Below are 20,956 nucleotides of genomic sequence, written 5' to 3'. Positions count from 1 at the left end.
ATCCCTGATCTTCTGTGAGCCCCGAGTTTGTGCCTGTCACAACAACTGCATGTCCTGACGCATCCTTGAACACACTATCAGATAAAGACTGCTGCTACATCTTCTTAAAAGGTGTTGATAGACAGGTTAGGGACGGTTGTACATGACTTTAACTCTAGCACTCGGGAGGCAGAGGCAGGACAATACTTGTGATTTAAAGGCCAATATGTTCTACATAAGCCAGCCAGGGATATATATATATATGACATGCACGTTTAACGAATTTTGAGAGATCACTAATATACCATGGAAGAAGAGTTTAAATGTTTAAATCTTAACTCGAAAATCTTTACATTTCAACCCGACATCTGTGAAGTGTCCCCTGCCCCCTAATTTCAGAGATCAGGGTGAGCGGAAGAGCTTTTAGGGGCTGGGCCAGCCAAAGAGTTTTCCCCAGAGGGCAAGGAAGCTGGAGAAAGGAGAAAGTGGCCTCAGCTGGTGCCAGAGAGGATGGGACTGGCTGGGGGAGGGCGGGGAACTCGCAGAGAGGGGAGGGACCAGCAGGCGGGGAGCGAGCTGCCGAGGGAAGGGAGGAGGGGATATGTGCTCTCCCGAACCAGCCGGGACAGCTAGGCGGAGACCGCCAGGCTGACGACCGTGCCGGCCCAGGCTACCCGCCCTCCCGGAGGCAGCGGCGCGGACACATTCAACCGACAGCGCTGCGTGCGGGAAGCGCCCGGCCATGTTCAGCCGGAGCTCGCGGAAAAGACTGTCCCGCCGCCCGGTGAGTGTCCTCCACCCGAGCGGAGCCGCCCGCCCGGTCCCCAACGCCGGCTGCCAGCTCCAGGGCCCAGCCCCTCTCCGCCCGGCGGCCGCGCACCTGTGGCCCCAGGTAAGCTGGCCCCGCGGGCGCGCGAGGGGCTGGGCCCTACCCCAGGCCGGGCGACAGTGCCACCAGGGACCCGGACCCTAAATGTTATAGTTCGGGGGCACGACCGGGAGCGAACCTTCTTTTTCTCTTCTCTTAAGGAAAATGGGAACCCCAGCACAGAGACAGGACCTGGGGATGGCTTCTGGGTGTCCCACCTACCTTCTTCCTAGAAGCCCTGGCTTAGTCCAGGGCAGCCACCAGGTGGTCCTTGCAACTCCAGGGAACAGAAAGGTCTTGCTTTTGTTTCTTAGAAACCGGTGACCAAGGTATCTGGGGGAGACAAAGCCCCAGCCAAGCCATTTCTCGGTGGTTTGGTGCCCATGCTCTATAGACAACCCACCTTGAATCACACACCCTTCTCCAGGTGGGAGAATCTGGTCCCAGGTCCCCAACATCAGAAAACAGTTGAGTCCAATCACAGAAGCAGGGTGGAAAGGGCCGGCCTTCCTGCCTAGGATACAAGTGGGGCTTTGAAGGGAGCCCTGGTGGTGGACATGCTTGTGTTGTCTTTTTGTTTTGAAGTTGACCGGACTGGGTCGGATTGAGAGAGGCCAGCCATGTAACGCCTGTGGTGACCAGTGCCCCGGGTTCGCCTTGCATAAATGGAGGTAGGATGGTCTTAAACACACAACACTATAGGGAGGAAAATAAATATACTTTTGCCCCTTTTTAAGTCTATCCTGTAAGTCACATGGAAAGAATGCAAACACTGTTCCTTTAAGAGCCCGACTACATCTGCTACAAATATTGAAGGTGGAAGTGGTGGCCAGACACTGGAGGATGCAGGAGATGCATTTTCCTGATGCCAGAGCTTTAAATGGGAAGTGTCTAGGTAACTCAGCCCCAAACAATTCAAACCTGGAGCATACTTGGTGTTGCCAGGCACCATGGTGCAGTGGGTGGAGAACTGCCTAGACTAACTGGTGTTTTCCAATTGTGCTTTCCGCTCAACCCTTGTAACTCTGGGTCCCAACCACAAATCCACCACTGCCTGCCTGTGCTGTGTCAACCCTCTTCCCGTGGCCAGATGTTTCTTATTAATGTGCCTTGAATGTTGATTTTTCAGACAGCCTCAGCTGGCTTACAATGATTTTGTTTGGGAGTGGAGGGATCGGGGTACCCTCTCACTGCATCTGATTGGTAGGGGCAGTGGTTGGGAAAAGTTGGGGTGTGGGTTTACAGACTCAGCTTGGTGACATAAGGGGGGGGGTTCTCTCCCTGGCATCTTTAAAGAGAGGACAGTGGATAGTTGACCAGTATCGTTCTTGGATTAAAGCATACTTCCCACCACTCATGGGGAACATTTGAAGAAGACTGTTTTGAAGACAATGGAGAAAAATTATCTGTGACCCCTCCCCACTGCCCCCTCATCACCTTTGCACATCTCTGTTTTCCTACAACGGTGGCACATGCAGGGCATTCCATATTAAGGAAACTCACAGCTGGGTTCTTCAGAGATGAAGTGCTTTCGTTCCCACCTCAGATGGGTCTGGCAGGCTCTCTGCCTTTGTTTCAGTGCAACGAATGAGCGCAGACTTTCAAGCATTTCATGACTAGTGTGGTGGAGTCCAGGCAGGCAACCCGATAAATACGTGGAGACATAGGCATCTGTTGATAGTGCCAGTGCCGTCTTCAAGTAGATGTACTCTGGACAGGCCCTGGGGTGTCTCAGGTATGAGAGTGGGTTATGCATGGGCGTGGATACTGAAACCTCATGTTGTGAACTAAACTCAGTATGACAGAATAGCTCATGGCTTCTCTGGACCCACCTGACGATGTGTGCGATGGAAGTGGTGAGCAGGGCAGATGACCTGCAGTTACCCGGTCCTCCTTTGCTTACAGGTCACTTGCTCACCAGAGGCCAGCTGACAAGTGGCTCAGTGAGGCCATGTAACTTGGAGCTTGTCTCCTCAGCTGTGTGACCTCTGAATGTTCAGTCCCTAAGGGACCATAGTTCCTAATTCCCCTACCTGTTAGATGGAAGTGACGAGGACACTTACCCAGGGGTTAAACCCGATGTTGACCACATTGTTTGTTTATTCCCAGGCCTAAAGTAAATGCACACTAATTTTGCCATTTCCAGCTTCCTTCCAAGGGTCGCTCAGGAGGAGACATAACTCATTTATTTGAGGATGCGATGAGCAGGGGTCACTTTGACCTTCATGATCCTAGCTTCTTAGAACTTTACATCATTTTAACCCAGCTGATTTTGTTATGAGAAAACAAGGGTTTTATTTTCAGCCCATGAAGCAAAAGAGACCTTTTCATGGAACTGAGGGATATTCACATGGAAGCAATTTCCCGACTAGCACCAGCAAAAAAAAAAAAAAAAAGGCCTCCCTTTGTGCCATGAATAGGGTTTTTATGGTGTTTCCTCCCTATCACTGGACAGGAAGCAGCTTGGATTGACCTCCTGTCTGATCATTTGTGGGTTCTAGTAATCTTTGTAGTCTTCTTTTAAATGGTCCTGTTACCTTCTGTTATTGGGGAGCCCTAAGCCCTTGGTGGACACTGATGCCTATGTGTGAAGAAGGGCTGGAGTGCCAGGTACCGGGAGCTCGCTGTTGTCCTGACTCCAGGCGAACATGCATCCTCTTTCCACAGATTCCAAGTCTCGTTGCTGTGACAAATTGCAATGGGTAAAGCAACTTAAGGGATGAATGGTTTATTTGGGCTGAGGGTAATCTACCATGATGGAAAGGACATGAGGGCAGATGCTTGAATCAGCTAGTCACATTGCAGCCACAGTCAGGAAGGAGAGAGAGAGAGAGAGAGAGAGAGAGAGAGAGAGAGAGAGAGAGAGAGAGAGAGAGAGAGAGAGAGAGAGAGACACAGAGACAGAGAGAGAGAGACAGAGAGACAGAGAGACACAGAGACAGAGAGAGACAGAGAGATATGAATGCTGGTACTCTGGCCTGTAGCATGGTGTCTCTCATATTCAGCATGGATCTTTCTTTCCTAGTTACACTCTTCTGGAAACAGCCTCATAGACATACCTAGAGGTATATTTCTAAGTCCAATCAACTTGACAATGAAGATGAACCATTATAGCAAAAAGCCCTAAGACCCTTCCCTTGTTACCCCCAACCACTTAAATGATCTGTGTGTATCCAGCCTGGTCCTCCTCCATCCCAACACCCACACAGGCATCTCTTCAGAATAAGAATAAGATAGAGTTAAGGTATTGCCTCCCAGCACAAAGAGCTATGAGTTCTTAGGAAGGAAACACAGTGAAAACCAACTGCTTTCTTCTGGCACAGTGCTCAGACCTGGGGCTTTGAAGTACACCCAAAACTTAGCTGGCGTCTATTCTTTACCTAGCTCTGTGACCTTGGGCGGAAGACTTAGGCTCTCTTTTCCTGTCACACTGGAAGACTCTACACTCCACAGCACAAATATTTGAGTGGCTGACCTACACCTGGTGCTTTGGTGGTGGTGTCAACTTAGCAAGAGACAGACAACCAGCATTCCAGCCCCATTCCACAAAGAATTAAATCGTAGATAAGGTGGTTCATGGGAAACCTCTGAGATGACATTTGGGTGGAGACCTAAACGAAGAAAGGGAAGGACATCTTGCTGGCTGGAGCTGGTAAGGAAACCAGCATCCAGCTCCAGGAAGCTCGTTAGGAGTGTATAGTCTGAACCTCCTTCCTGCACCCACTGAGTCTATCTTGACCTGGAGCAAGGCTGACTTGTGTGTACACTAACATCAAGAGGCACTGACTCAATATACCTAGCAGAAAGAATGGCAAACCCTTCTTCTCATTCTGGGTCTTAACCATGAGGGAGGAAAGATGTCTGTGAAGGACTGTGGGTCTTATCAAAATGGCTGTATTTTATTACAAGGACTTTGCTGAGTGACGGTACACACCCATTTTATTGTTCTGTTTTCTTTTAGGCAGCAAATATGGATATTTTTAGAACTTACGATTAAAAAAAAAAATAAGGGGTTATGTGTCTTGGGAAACAGGTCCCATGATTCTTGTACCCTGTGTGGAGCACCTAGAGGCATAGGTGGCCTCTGCTCCCTATGGGTGACCTAGCAAGGAGAAAGCATCTCGTCTTATGGCACCTTAGTGGAACCCCTCACAGCTTTCAGGCTGCAGAAAGGATGATTCTGAGGAGGAGGACGATGGCAGCTTCATGGACTGTGGCCGGGTACTTAGTGCACCTGCTACAAGAGTGCTATCGGGGACCGATTATGCCTGTATGTTTACATTTAGTCTGGGGGTGGGGTGGGGATTGGCACAGTGAAGGCTTGATCTCTGCGTGTCTGGATACTGATAGATAGCAGTGACGACAGTACTAGCTCTCCATCCATCATGGAACAAAGCACATGTACTAACAGGACGGACTGACTGGTGGGCGTCAGGCTCCCATGTGTAACACACCTTTCTATATACACTTACAGACTTTGTGAGGTAGGTATTATTATTAGTAAGGAAATCAAAGCTCCCAGTTGTCACATCACTTAGCTAAGGCTACTGGGCCACAGAGAATAAGGCTCATCATCTGTGACACTTGCCTCTTGTGATTTAGTCTAAAGAAGTGGTCACAACCCAAAGGCCTGAGCCCTCCAACAGTAGTGAGTTCTGTTTGCTTGGCTTGGCCTATTAAACAAGTAACAGCCCCCCCACACACACACACACATATCAACTTTCTACCTTTTCTAAGAAAAAAAAAAATCTAACTATTTGATACTGTCAGGCCAGCTTTCCTGCTTGACTGTAACTGGTGGCTTTTCAGTAGTTGCCCTGTACATGGAACCAACACTGGCATGTCTTAGTCCCCCAGATTCTGGTTTGTTCAAGGACCTCTGAATATCCAGGTTACCTGTCCAGTTCTGCAAAGCCCAAGTAAGTGCTCTCATCTTTGCAAATAAAGCTGAGGGAACTCTAAGATACTCTAATACTAGCAACCCTGTGGAAAAGAGCGATGACACAAGAAGACAAGTGCTTGGCGTCCCGCCTCTCAGGCCCAGCGACTCTTGTCACTTCTTTTAGTGGGAGGGAAACTGAGTCCCAGAGAACTTTACCAGGTTACTCTGGGCTTTCCCAGCCAGATGGTGAGTGACCTTCCAGATCCATCTGACCGTAAACATTTTTCTTATGGAGCAAGGCCTCAAGATTTTATCTGCATAGAAATTGCTCGGAGATTTTGGTCAAACTCAGGTCTCTTGGTTTAAGGTAGAACGTGAGAGCCTGTGCTCCCGAGAAGTTCCAGCAGGCTGCTTGAGCTGCTCCGGGAAGCCTGCTGTGAACTGCGAACATCCAGGCCATGGATCTCTTGGCCAAATCTGAGCCTCAGGTCTTTTGTATGGTTGTGAATCAAAAAATGGATATTATGATTTTAAAGAGCATGGAGAAAATTAAGAGAATAATGGTTCACAATTTAGGGAAATAACCTGAAATTATTCAAATTTCCATGTTTATATATGGAAATTACCGAACAAAGCCTAGCTCATTTATTGACATCTCATTTATTTGTTTGTTTGTTTGTTTATCATGATAGGAGTGGGGTTGAGTAGTTAGGGAAATAACCTGAAATTATTCAAATTTCCATGTTTATATATGAAATTACCAAACAAAGCCTAGCTCATTTGTTGACATCTCATCTTATTTATTTGTTTATTTATTTGTTTGTTTTTTTATTTATCATGATAGGAGTGGGGTTGAGTAGTTGAAGATGAGACCCATAGCCCACAGAATCCAAACTACTTAGCATCTGACTATGGAAAATGGGTGCTGGCCTCTAGTCTGGACTACTTGATATTTAAAGTGCATGCATGCCTAGTTTAGAACAAGGAGTCAGAAACTCTTTGGAGTCATGGCCAGAAGGAAACATTTCCCTCCATGCTAGATGAGAACAGAGGTAAAATAAAAGCAGCCGGGGAAGCAGGGTGCAGACCAAAGCTCTTTCTAAAGGGCTGTTGACAGGGTTTGCAAGGCCAGATCAATGACCCTCCAGGGGCTTCTAAGCCCCTTGTAATCTCTTTAACATTGCAACTTTATGTATACATGTAGGTTCAATTTGAGCAGGAAGAGGTAGACTTTTACAACAGCCTCCTGGAGTCCCATTTTCATGAGCAGCTGACAGGGGCAGCCCACAGCAGGGCTGGCTTGGCAAGGCCATTATAATTATGTAGAGCAGTTAGTCTCTGGATAAGGGAGGCTTTTCCAGGCACATGCTTTGGCTGGACCATGGTTGCTCCAGAGGCATTGCCCTCAGGGGGCAGCCATGCCTTTGCCTTGAAAAGCATCCTTTCTTAGTTGCCTTGGTGACTCTAGGCTGCTAGCTGCAGCCATAATTTGGGGTGATAGAGGCTGGTGGGTTTTTTTTTAGTGGATTGTGATTTGGCTGTGAAGTAGTTTCCCACCTATTGTGCTGTCTCAATCAATGAATTTTCCAAGAAGAAGGAAAGAAAGTGTGTGTGTGTATGTGTGTGTGTGTGTGTGTGTGTGTGTGTGTGTGTGAGAGAGAGAGAGAGAGAGAGAGAGAGAGAGAGAGAGAGAGAAAGAGAGACAGAGACAGAGAGAGAGACAGACAGACAGAGGGAGAGACACAGAGAGAGAGAGAGAGAGAGACTTAGACACTTATATCTGGAATTTTCTTCAAGGCATGACTAAGAAGGTTGCTGGATGTGTAATTTGTATTTGATAAGATATATGATAGCAGGTGAATCCTTTAATAGGGGTTTCTCATAAAAAACTAGTCTATCTCAATATATTTGGCATATCTTATTTAAATAGATATTATAAATTATTTTTATTATTAATATTATTAAATGAATAAAAATTTCTTTTATACACACACACATATGCACCATACCAGAGAGGAGGAAACGGCAGCTGTAGGACAAAGCCTGCTACCTATTCCGTGCTACCTATTTCGTGCCTACTAGCTAAGATGGTTTTCATATCTTTAAGTGGTCAGAAGGAAAATAAAAGAAAAAATGAGCAGTTTGTGGCACATACAATTATGTGAAAATTCAATTTTAGAAGCCTGTAAATAAAGTCTAATTGGCAGCCAGGCCCACCCATTCTTTTGGTGACATCTGAGGGTGACAGTAATGCATTACATCAAGACAGGCCTTGTGTTGTGCAGAACGGAAAGTGCTCACTACCTGGACCAGCTCGGAACCAGCTTCATATATACATGTGTGTGTGTGTGTGTGTGTGTGTGTGTGTGTGTATGTATATGTATATATATATATGTATGTTATAATGGTTTAGTATCTATTTCCCAGATTCAGTCACGCCATTTTTATTAACATTTATATAGAAAAGATACATTCTTCATATTATCATTTAAAGCTTGCTTTTTTTTTCATACTTTGGAATAATCTATAGATATTTTTCACATAAGTCTATATAGGGCATAATGATCTAATACATTTCTTAACTTTTAGCATCCATTGTATATATAGCATATTGGGTTTTTTTCACTGTTTCTATTGAATACTCTTGTACCATCACTGTACCATGCCTCTGTTTGCCCAGTACATAGCTGGAACTGTTGGGTCAGAGGATATGGATTAAAAAAAAAAAAAAAAAATTAAAAACACTTGTCAAATTGTCCTGCCAATTTCCACCCTAACTCCTTAAAAAAAAACCCAGGAGTGTTGGTACACTCTTTGGGCTATGATGTTGAGACATCTCAGCTTGCACGGCAACCTGGTAATTAATCCTTGCTTAATTGCCCCAAGTGACAGTTTGTGTCTGACGGCCAGTGAGACAACACAGAACATCATTGTCAGCCATCTATTTTCCACAGGATATTTTCATTTGTCTTTAATCCGCATGTGATGGCCGCGTTCTGTTGAGCAGTGTCACTCACCCCGATGTTTCCGTGGCAGGAGGAAGGAGAGCCAAATAAATTTGCTATTTTATTGTTTTTTTGTTTCTGCAGGCTCAGTGGTTGTTACCCTTTAACCTTGCCATTACTGAGTACCTCAGAGGGATTTCCCTGTGGAGAGAGGGAACACTGCCTACTGGGAATCGTTCCCAGATCTCCCAGCTTCTTGAGATCAAAGGTTTTCTACCTACCTGCATACAGGACAGTAATAGGTGCGGTCTCCGGGGGCAGCCAGAGACTACTTCCAGCCAGTGTCATAACTGTTTCTTTGAAGCGCATAAAGACTTATCTGGGAGCATTAAAGTGGAGTGGCTGAAGGGGCAGGCTTTAAAAGCTGGTTGTTGGGATGCTGTCTTTATGTTTGTGCCATGTGTGTGTGCGTGTGTGTGTGTGCGTGCGTGTGTGTGTGTGTGTGTGTGTGTGTGTGTGTGTGTGTGTGTGTGTGTAGGAGGCCAGGGCTTAACCTCAGATGTCATTCCACAGGGCCATCACCTGATTTTTTTTTCGTGTCTCTCACTGGGACTTGAGGCTTGTTGAGTTCACTAGGCTGGGTGTCTAGTAAATCCTAGGGGATTCCTCTGCTTCTGCCCCCATGCCCCCCGTAGGGCAGACTTCAGAAATGTGTGACATCACACCCAGCATTCTACTTTGGTTCTGTGGCTGTAACTCAGGCTCTCATGCTTTTGCAGCAAGCAATGTCCAGCCCCCCAAAACTTGTCCTGGTTCTTCTTCCAAAGCTGAGCCTCACCGAACAAGTGGCAGTAACGTTACTGAGCTCAGCTTTCTCAGTTAATGGCTGGTCTGGTGAGGTGCTTGTAGGATTAATGGGCTGAAACACGTGGGCCTCCCGTAGAGCCCGGGTTTCGTGAATTCACTGGCTTCAGGAAGATTCAGTGGAAACAGGGCTGTATGAGAAGTGAGAAGATCTGGGTTCAAGGCCCTAGAAACTGTAGATTATAAGACTCCCTTGTTCAAATAGAGCCAATGGACGGCTCGTTCTCCAGAGTCGTAGGGTAAGTGAGGACTGCCTCTGACATGAACTCTGTTGCCCGTGATTTGATCACTTCCTCTTGGCTGGGTGGCCTTGCAGGTACACAGAGGAAGGGGATGCAGGCTATCACAATGAGACCTGATAGACTGTGGTCAGATGCGAGGGGGGGGGGCAAGGGGGGGAAGAGGGCCTCCCCCTCCACACCACTTCTAACTCCCCATCGCCGCCTCCCCCCACCCCATGTCAGAGGCCTAGGGGAGGGGAGTAGGACATAAGAGGGAGGGAGGGTAGGAACAGGAAGATACAAATAAGGGGATAACAATCAGGATGTAAGATAAATTAAATAAGTAAATAAGAAAGATTTTAAAAGCCACTTCCTCGGCAGCTGAAGCCTGTCAGTTTACTGTCAGATACTGACAGAATGAGCTCTCGTGGAGGGTAGAGTTAGATTCTTATGGCATGCGGACTCTCACTGAGGGGTGAAATGGCTTTTGGTAGAGCTGGACCCTCTACCTTCATAACCCCAACCCAAGCAAAGCGTGCATAAGGTGTTCGTAAAAACAGTGTGCGAAGTCTAGGAGGAAGATAACGTTCAAACTCAGCCTCTAGGAGCCTCTCATGAGTATCCTGTCTTACCACCTGCACCATGAAAACTTAGGTTTGAGTTGAGAGCTTCACGTGGTGGAGTGTGTGGTCTATTGCTCCCTGGCCTGCTTAGCAATGAGCTCTATGGCTCTCCTGCCTCGCTAAGCACTTCCATTGGCACGAGTACTAGCCCTTAATCCAAAGATCCCTGTTAGATGGCACATAAAAGGACATTTACTCAATATCTGAACCTGAGATCGTGTCCCAGAACCTTTTAAAACAAGATCTGCATTTATATCTTGCTGGCATCATGCAGGATTTAAATCATGAATTAATTGACATTAGATACGGGGAAAAAATACAAACTTCTGCTTTCTTGGGATAACTGAAAAAAATACGACAACTCCCGTCATGCAGTTCTTTCCTTTTAGATGGAGCGTGTGTGTGTGTGTGTGTGTGTGTGTGTGTGTGTGTCCAGCAGGCACAGTCTCTGCCGTTCCCTGTGCTCTGATACTTGCTCTGCCTTGCTTGTTGACACTGACTGCTAGTGTCAGCACACAGCTGGCTTCCTGGCTACAGATTTGAAAGAGACCGTGACTGTGGATGTCTAGAAGGAGGCTAGGGATGTTAAGTCACTGCTTGGCAGGGACAGCCATGCAAAACAAGACATCTAGGCAACAAAATCCTCTAGGCCCGGGAGATGCTGTGGGGAAGGAACTCATGTTATGGACACTATGTGTGCCTGGGGTCATACATGCATTGCTTCATGTCATACCTAAAGCAGTTTTCTGAGATGTGTCTTTGACCTTCCATTTTTCAAACATAAGGAAATAGAGCAGTGATGTAAACAGAGAGCAAAGTCTAGATCACACCGACAGCAAGTCACAGGGGCTCAAGGTACCAAATTGTTCAACCAAGACATGTTTGGTTATAATGTTTTGATTTTCAGGATCTAAATATGAAACTTTACCATGAAATTAATGGTCCTCTGCTTTTAGTGTCTCTGGGACGGAATCTGCTTCACGTCTGTAAATGAACCCAGTGTCTGAAGATCTTTGGATGAGTTGATGTATGCCAGGCTGGGCCGTTCACCTGAAACTCCTATCAAAGTCGGGGGTGGAGGGGGGGAGGGTAATTGCTTGTTAGAGTCTCTGAAAGATGCTTCCCAGAGTCTCAGCTCCGTGGAAGGGGAATTTTAGCTTGACCAGATCTGTGAGCAGTATAGGGAAGCATCATTCAGCCTGTTAATGGCTTGGGGTTTAGTTGGGCAGACTGAAGAGTCTGCAAAGGAAGTCTTTAGAAAAATCATCATCAGGGCCTGGGGAGATGGCTCAGGGCATAGACTTGCCATACAAGGGTGATGTCCCTAGAGCCCATGTAAATGCTGGGGGTAGTAGTTAGGACCTGTAATCCCAGCGTACCTGTGGTGAGATAAGAGGTAGAGACAGGAGAGTGTCTTGGCTAGGTTCCACACATCTGTGAACAAGAGACCATGCCCTAAACCAGTTGGAACACGAAGACCAACACCATAGGTTGTCCTCTGACTACCACACGCATGTGTGGCACATGTGTACCCACACTCACACATTAACATGCACACATATATGCTCCCTAAACCATACACATAAAGAAAACCAAGAAAGGTCAACCTTTTATATGTTTCCTGAAGGAAATCCCCACAAAAAGGACCAGTCAAGGGAGAGTTCATAGTATGCCTTCTGCGACCAGTTTGAAACAAGCACAACAATGTGTCATGTGACCCTTTTTGAGTCATTGGACTCTGACTTTTGAATGTGTCTCCTGACACTTTAGAGATCTGGGTATCTTCACTGGAGAAAACAGTACAATCACGCATGGACGTGAAAGGCTTCAATGTGGACATTATGAGATTTTATCTTTATTAAAGTATGAGAGGCGCCGTGGAATTGGCTTGCCCATGCTTAGGAACCGATTCATTATGTGCACATGTAGCCTAGGAATGTGTGCTCCAATTTGAAATGCTGAAGATTTAGGCCTGGTGGGGGGGAGGACACTTACTAAAAGAATACAAGTGTCTTCTTTTTTTTTTTTTTTTTTATTAATGGCTCTATAACGTTGCCCTGATGACATAATTTTCAAAGCCTTTGGCTTAATAACCAAGCACCCAGGGCTTTTCTTTCTCATTTGTATCTTTGATGACTTGGTGTTTGAAGCCCCTCCAGCAACTTGTTGAGTTGTTTAGAAATCTCCATGCTAGATTCCTTTTAATCTTTATGAATTCCCCAAAATCAGAGGCGGCAGTGAACTGGGGAATGAATGCCCGCTTTCTCTTGGGCCTGGAATATTAGTAGTTTTAGAAAAGGACACAGTGGTGATTCTTGGGTTCTAAGGGTGGAAGGACAAAATAGATGTGTCCTGGGTTTGGGGCTGATTGTTACGGTTTAAATGTGAAAATATTCCCCACAGGGCTTCCTAAGGTGATATTTGACGAAGTGGTAGACCCATTAAGTGTAGGGTCTAGGTACAGGCCTTGAGAAACCTCAGCCCTGTATTGTGGTCCTGTCTTACTCTTTTTTTTTTTTTTTTTTAAGATTTATTTATTTTATTTATTGCATATGAATGCTTTATCTGCAGAAGAGGGTATCAGATTACATTATAGATGGTTGTGAGCCACCATGTGGTTGCTGGGAATTGAACTCAGGACCCCTGGAAGAGCAGGCGGCGCTCTTAACCACTGAGCCATCTCTCCAGCCCCCTGCCTTACTCTTTTTTTTTTCTTTTTGGTTTTTCAAGGCAGGGTTTCTCTGTGTAGCCTTGGCTGTCTTGAACTCACTTTGTAGACCAGGCTGGCCTCGAACTCACAGAGATCCACCTGCCTCCGCCTCCCAAGTGCTGGGATTAAAGGCGTGTGCCACCACCGCCCGGCTCCTGCCTTACTCTTAATGTGTCAAGATGTGATCAGGCACCAGCCTGGGTTCCCACTGTCACAACTGAAAGGACCCTTCTCGGCCACCATAGCAAAACAAAACCTTCTCTTTTTAAGTGGCTTCTGTCAGATATTTTGTCACAATGATAAGAAAAGTAACTAATGTGATACTTGAATTATTTTTAACACAATCCATAACAGCATTTTAAGATAGAGTCGTCTCTTGCTTTAATTGTGGCTGAATTTGCCAGAGAGCTAGTGCGTAGTTTATACAACTCTGAAGATTCAGTGAAGTGAGGTGATTCATGAATAAAAAATAAATTGTCTAACTCCATCACCCAGGAATGTGTAGTCCTAGGAGTAAGGCATGATTTTCTTTTAGCCCACTTCCTTTGTGTGTAGTTTCAATTAGCTACACGACTTCCCTAGAGCTACTGAAACGAATTCCTCCTGAAGGACTGCTTTAAAGCAGCAGAAGCTCCCAAGACATCTGACGTTAGAGGAGGTCAGAGTCAGGCATCCACAGCGTGTGTGCTCCCTGGAGACGTGCGGGCCTCAGCCCCTCCTGGCTGGAGGTGGTCCCTAAACTCTCCTGGTGCTCTTGGCTCGTGGATTCACTACTCTCATCTCTACTCCATCATCACCTGGCTTTCTTCCTGGATGCTGTGTCCTCTACCTGAATCCAGCATGATCTCGTCTCGAGATTCTTGATTACATCTGCAAAGACCAGATTTTGTAAAGTAAGGGCTCCCAACTAAGTTGATTCAGATATGTAAATCTTTTAGGGACCGCTCTGTATTAATGCTACTATAATAGGCATGAAAAAAATATGCGATTCCCTTCTTAAGTATCCTGTCCAATAATAGTTTTCTTTAAAAAAAAAAAAAAAAAAAAGATTTATTTTATTTGTATGGGTCTTTCGCTTGCATGTATGTATGTGTACCATGTATGTGCCTAGTGCCCATGGAACCAGAAGATGATGTTGGATCCCTGGAGTTGTAGTTAAGGACAGTTATTAGCTACTATGTGGATACTGTGTACCAAACCCAGGCCCTCTGTAATAGTAGCCAGTGCTCCTAACCGCTGAGCCATCTCTCTAGCCTCTAATAATGGCTTCTAAATGTGTCATTTTCAAAACCATGTGACTGCATAAAACATCTGGGCCTTGACTTTAGGACAATTTTGTGAGGAACTTACTTGACCTTTTTTAAGGCACAAATGAGGGCTTGCAACAGGAAAGGCTTGTTGAAGCTGCTCTCAGTGGGTGGAATTTTGCGATGGAATTTAAAGACCATATTGATGATGTCTGAATCATTTGACACCCCCCCCCCCAGGTTACCCTACAGAGTCTATCTATCTCCTTTTTCTTTTTTTTAGCCTTGCCAGGGAAATGCATAGGAAATGAACTAGTTGTGTATGGAGAGCTATTTGTGGAAAGAGCATTTGACTTTTTGGCCTTTTAATTAAGGTCATATAATGGATTCATATTCAAAGGGGAGGAAAAATATTCTTGTGTCAGAAAAGGAAATGGTTTAGTAATCCTAGAGATGAATACCATTCCTACAAATTCCTACAAATGGAGTCAAATTGGTCCCCAAAAGCCCAACTTCATAAAGAGATCTGGGAGAAGAGGAACATTAGCGTTCCTCCTCAGTTTTCCCATTTCAACCCTGTGACTGGATCTAGACTTACTAGAATAATTCATTTAAAGAAAAGTGAAAACAGACAATGGTTTCTTCTTGGTTGTGATCATTACCATATATGTATCATTAGTTGATCATTTATAATATGCCAGGAGTATTATAGGAATCACATTCCTTGGAGTTGTTTATAGTGATAGCTATTATTTTTATTTGAGACAGTGTTTCTCCCTTATAGTTTAGGCTAGCCTTGAACTTGCAGTTCTCCCGATAGCTTCCCAAGTGCTGAGATCACAGGGGCATACCACAAAGTCCAGCCTTACATGGCAGATTCTAATGTTTCCTGCAGAAACTGAAATGCTGCAGGCCTTGGCCATAGAGCGAGTTGATACCAACACTGATATTATATATTTTTTTGGCTTTGATTGTAGTCTTGATCCTTAATCTATGTGTCTACTCAGGCTCTAGAGGACTGGGTTTAGACTTTAAACCACTAGAATATCCTGAGGGCCACCCATGACCCCATGGTGTCCATTTATTTGGTTTTACTTGGGACTTAGAATGAAAAAGTTCTCAGGAGCCGGTCACCTGGGAGTGTGGTTGGAAACTCATGGATCTCAAATGTAGCCCAGCCTTCCAGGCCTTGATAGCCATGTCAAGGACAGTAGAAGAACACACACACACACACACACACACACACACACACACACACACACACACAGAGAGAGAGAGAGAGAGAGAGACAGACAGACAGACAGACAGACAGACACAGATCTCACACACATACACACACACACACACACACACACACACAAAAACTGCTTAAATAATTTAAACATCAGTTTAGTCCAGCTTTCCAATATCTTGTGTTTTTCATAGACTTCACTGCCTGCTAAAGGCATTTGGGGTTCCAAGGAGATTAAAGTAGAAGAAATCCCTTCTTCATTATTTCTTCTTTCTCTGACCCTTAGACGGGGTCTCTCTATGTAGTCCGTCTGGCCTCTGAGTTCAGAGATGACAGACATGTATGAAACCTACCTATGAGTTTTCCTTGAGCTCGAGTTTATTCTAACCATCACCTTTTCTAGTGTTTACAAATTATAGAGTTTAATGCAGTGGTCTTTAAGATCTTGGGTCAAAAGCCGGGTGGTGGTGGCACATGCCTTTAATCCCAGAACTTGAAAACCAGAGGTAGGTGGATTTTGGTGAGTTTGAGGCCAGACTGGTCTACAGAGTGAGTTCCAGGACAGCCAAGACTACCCACAGAAACCCTGTCTCTCAAAATAAAACAAAACAAAACAAACGAACAAAACAAAAAGTAAAATATGAAAAATAAGGTCTTGGGTCAGATGCAGACTTGAGCAAACCAAGGTATGGCATCTCTGTGAAAATGATCAAACACGAACGAGACTGTCTACTCGGTAGTAAAATGAACATGCTTAGAAATCAAAACATTATAGACCTGGGCAGGAACAGAGCGAGCCCTGTGACAGAACAGAACATCTTGAAAACTAGATCCAAGCCACAGGCGACCAGAGGACAAGTCAGGTGGCTTCTCAGAGCTTGGAGAAATGCTTCAATTGACTCGATCAACAATCCTAGGAAAAACATGCAGCTTTCCTTCTGGCTTGGCATAAAAAGAGATAAATTTAAAGGGGAAAAAAGCCACACTTTCACAGGGGATCAACTCTTAGAAACTTAGACACATCTAACTGTAGACATTTTGCCTTCCCTCCTTTCCCCTCCCTCTTGAGCCACACTGCCAAGGCAGCAGGTACCTTCTGCGCTCAGGCATTCGCACATACTGGCACTGCCTGGGTATCTTTGTGTGGATTGGCCCCTCTCCTACCGCCGGCCTGTCTGCTTGTACCTTCTGGAGAACAGTCTTCCCACAGAGCTAAAATAAAACTCCAGTCCCCAAGCCCCTCTTCTCTTTCATGTTTTCATAGCATGTGCCCCACCTGGAATTGTATGTTAATGCATTCTGGGCTTTATGTTTGTCCCCAGGAATAGTTTAGCTTATGTAAGCATGTCGGTGTCACCCAGTTGCTTGTTTTGTTTTTCAGTCCCTGACACCTGGAGCAGTGCCTGGTGCCCAGCAAACATTCAGTTCAGATGCATTGATGGACTAAATAAACTGGTGGGTGGCATGGAACTCAAGTTATAAAGGAAGGTGGATTATTTTGACATTAGTAATTTTTGAAAACTTAAAAGTCAAGAGAAAATTTGAACAAATTATCTGCTCACCTGTAGTATACGAAGGCATAGTCTTTTTTTTTTTTTTTTAAATGAAAAAACATTTCCTGCTAATGACAGAAATAAGCATGGGAAAACTCATTCTGAAATTTGTGAGGGTCTCAGTGAGTAGATGTGTGAAAATCTTAATTCGCTTTCTCAATGGGAGTGTGACTGTTTCTCTTGTGTCTGTTATTTTACAAATCCAATACAGGAACTACTATGTCTGTATTCATGCCTCATGGTGAACTATCTCTGGTGAACTATACCATCTCTTTTCATAGAAATTGTTAAAATTGTATACACCATATATTCTGTTTGAGGTTAAGCTTGACTCATTCCTGTCAAGATTTAGAAAACCTCTTCATTGCCCATAGATGTAACAAGATTGATAATTATGATTTTGTGATCTAAGAGATGATAAGCAAGCCGTAACAGCACTACATTTCCAGTGCCCCAGACAACACCTTTGCGTTTAGAGACCCATAGATTTGGGCACTCATGAGTGTCTGCCTGGCTTCTTTTCCTCCCTCTTTCCCTCCCTCCCTTCCGTTTTCCTTTCTCCCTCCCTTCCTTCTTTTCTACTTTTCTTTCTTTTTTTAAATCATGATATTTGGCAATGAGGCACCTGGCATTAATAGGGTGGGGCTAGGCACATTAAGCATCATGGAGTCAGTTAGAAAGCACCACCATAATGGAGGCGGTCCCTCTCCACATGATAAGGGCAGCCTCTATCTGGGATGAATATATTCCTCCCTACGGAGGAATATATGCCAACCTTCTGAGATCCGCAAGCCCGGCTAACTTCTCTGGGCCAAGGTCGTCTGCATCTCTAACTGGAAAGAGATCTTAGAATCAGGAGGGGCCTCGTAGTTGTGAGAACCAAGTTCAGAAGTTTTCCTCTAGAGCTCTCCTTGAAAGCTCCCGTTCGTTGTGTATTGTACTTGTGTGTTGTGTTTCCTCCTAAAGCCTAACGTGCTCCGGCTGCCTGCTGCTGTGCTCCCAGCCAGCTCTGGAAACCCAGGAAACGCGGGCATGAGGAGAGTGAAGCTAGCTGTTCCGTGGACACTGGGTGCTTAGAAATAACTGAAAAGGAATGTGAAGAGGAATGAAGCTAACACTTCGGAAACATAATGCATTACTAACGAAGCAGACTGTCAAAGGATTTTTTTTTTCTGACAGTGTCTTTAAATTCAGACACTACTCTTTAAAAAGAAACAAAGCAAACCAAACCCCTGAGCTGAAATTTAAAAGGCTTTTGCATTATAGATATGCTTTATCCAAGAAATAGAAGCTATTTGAATCTGTAAAGGCCATATGTAAAATCTTTTCCCTGATTAAAATGAGTCAGTAGTGTGTATTTTAAGAAAAAGGTGAAGATTGAAGACTTATGTCCACGTGTTTTGGGGTGTGTGTGTGTGTGTATGTGTGTGTTATTCCTTAATGTGACAATTATTATTAATTATCCTTCTATGCTTCTATAATGCCACCCACAGAATTATATACCCTTCCAAAAGAAAGACATACAAACATAAAATAAATATTAATGTAAAAAAAATTAAAGCCAACAAAGAAACATCCCCTCCAGTTACTGTCTGGCGTAGGACCTGAGAACAAAGACCACATTTCCCAGTCCTCAGGCATTTCTCCTAGGACTTGCCCTTTAGTTAGGTTGTAGCCAGAGGGGCAGACATGAGAGCTACAGTATAGCTTCTGGGTCCTGCGCTTCTCAGAAAGCACGCAGCCCTTCTCTCCTGCTTCCTGCCGCCCACCAGAACTTGGGTGAGATAGTTGATGCCTAAGTAGCTGCAATGAGGTGAAAGCCCAGTGTTGAAAAGCAGAAAAGGATAGTGGCTGTGACAACCAGAAAGACGCCATATTAGCCTTGGGCTACATAACTCCAGTCATATTTACTTGGGGGAAAAAGGAACTTCCATTTTGTTGTAGTCACTATGGTTTTTGGTTTTACTTGTTTATAGCTAAATTCCATTCCTGCTGGATTCTTAAAAATGAACAAACCAACTGCAGGCGCTGATTATGTTAGACAAAGACGCCCTCACAGCGCAAACTGCCCTAGGGTTAAGCATTAAATTTCATTACTTCAGCAGTGTTGCCATAACTGTCTTTTCTCTTTTAAAATATTGTACGTGCTTTTATTATCTGTGTGCATGTTTGCCCTCACACATGTTTCCATACTACCTGTATGCAGTGCCCACAGAGGTCAGAAGAAGGCATCGGATCTTCCTGGAATGGCATCACAGAGAGTTGTGAGCTGCCGGGTGGATGCAGGGAACTGAGCCAGATCCATTAGGAGAGCAGTGAGTGCTCTGAACCACCAAGCCGGCTCTGTAGCTCGGAACTATCTTTTCTAGCTATATCTACTATGTGTTCTTAGTGCTTGGAAATCTAAAATCAACCTTTTGTATTTTATTTTTTATACATTTAAAAATGTATTTTAGGAGACTAGCATTTAAGGGCACTGGCTGCTCTTCCAAAGGACCCGGGTTCAATTCCTATCATCCATATGTCAGATCACAACTGTCTATAACGCCAGTTCCAGGGAATCTGATACCCTCACATAGACACATATGCAGGCAAAACAATGATGCATATAAAATTAAAATGTATTTTAGCTGAAAAAGAATTACACCATCTTTTCCTTTCCCATACTCAGCTCCACTGACAGATAAATTGGTAGCCTCTTCTCTTTTGTTTACTATTGTTACGTGTGTGTGCGCGCGCGCGTGCGTGTGTGAATGTGTGTATGAATGTGTGTATGTGTATAGGTGTGTGTGTAAATGTGTGTGTATGAATGTGTGTGTGTGTTCATGTGTGTGTTCATGCACAAATACATATCGTTGAAACCTTAGCTGGGGACAAATGTGCTCTCGCAGGTGATGCTTCGGTTGGGATGATATCATCAGAAACCTTGGCTTTCATAAGTTTCTAGAGGAAATTTAATAAATTTGGATAGAGAGGGTATTAAAAGATGACTTATTTTCTTACTCAGTTTGTCTGAATATGTGCCCTTATCTATCAGGGAAGAACCTGAGCCATCTTAGGAATGTCATTCTGTAACACAGACTTCCATCATCTGAGAAAGAGCATGCGCCGTCTCAGAATGCACTCGGGACTGCTTATTTTAGGATTAAAGGGTGTAGAATGAGTGAATTCTATGAATCCTTCTGATAGCCCCGATTGAGTTACCAGCCAGCTAAGCAGAGGGATCGGGTTCATGTTACGTATGCGGAGAAGAATGCCTGAGGGCTACTGTCCGAGCATGTGGGTGGGTGTGGGTGTGAAACCCCATCGCCCTGGGTGTGTGCTACAGGGTGGGTGCCTTTTAACCTCTTAATTCAATAATCACCACCCAGAAAATGTCCTCACTGGGAAGTCAGCTCTATTGCTTGTGACCCAAGATAATTTTGTGTGAAAGCCTTTAAGCTGCCTCTTTCTGGTGGCTATTACCAGCCAGCTTTTTCCAGGAAAAGTGTCAAATTGGTAATAAAGGCTTGAGAAAGTGGGGCTGGAGAGATGGCTTGGGGTAAAAACCATCTCACAGATGGTTTGATTCCCCAGCACCCACATAGCTGCTCAAACTGTCTGTAACTCCAGTTCCAGGGGTCCAACACCTTCTTCTGACCTGTACAGACATACATGCAGTCAAAACACTCACACATAAAAATCAAAAGTAAAAAATTGAAAGGTAGAATATTGGCTAGAAACTTGGAATTTCTTTTTTTTTTAAATTTTTTATTAATTTATTCTTGTTACATCTCAATGGTTATCCCATCCCTTGCATCCTCCCATTCCTCTCTCCCTCCCACTTTCCCCTT

At 44.7% G+C, this 20,956-nt stretch overlaps 1 protein-coding gene across 2 annotated transcripts in view; it reads left to right on the top strand.

The window, feature by feature from the left end:
* The first annotated feature begins 602 nt into the window (after positions 1-602).
* Prickle2 (prickle planar cell polarity protein 2) overlaps positions 603-20,956 on the top strand; it is a 353,881-nt gene continuing 333,527 nt past the window's right edge. The window contains exons 1-2 of one of the 2 annotated variants that reach the window (XM_051154935.1): positions 603-763; positions 1,433-1,518. In XM_051154935.1, coding sequence (XP_051010892.1) covers positions 722-763; positions 1,433-1,518 — 128 coding nt within the window. In that variant the 5' untranslated portion in view covers positions 603-721. Of the gene's footprint in view, positions 872-1,432; positions 1,519-20,956 lie in introns of both variants that reach the window. The other variant, XM_051154934.1, reaches the window with a different exon arrangement.

Source organism: Acomys russatus, chromosome 13 (assembly GCF_903995435.1).
Source record: "Acomys russatus chromosome 13, mAcoRus1.1, whole genome shotgun sequence".
NCBI classification, from domain to species: Eukaryota; Metazoa; Chordata; class Mammalia; order Rodentia; family Muridae; genus Acomys; species Acomys russatus.
The sequence above is the reverse complement of the archived record's forward strand: the minus strand, read 5'-3'. Positions and strand labels throughout refer to the sequence as shown.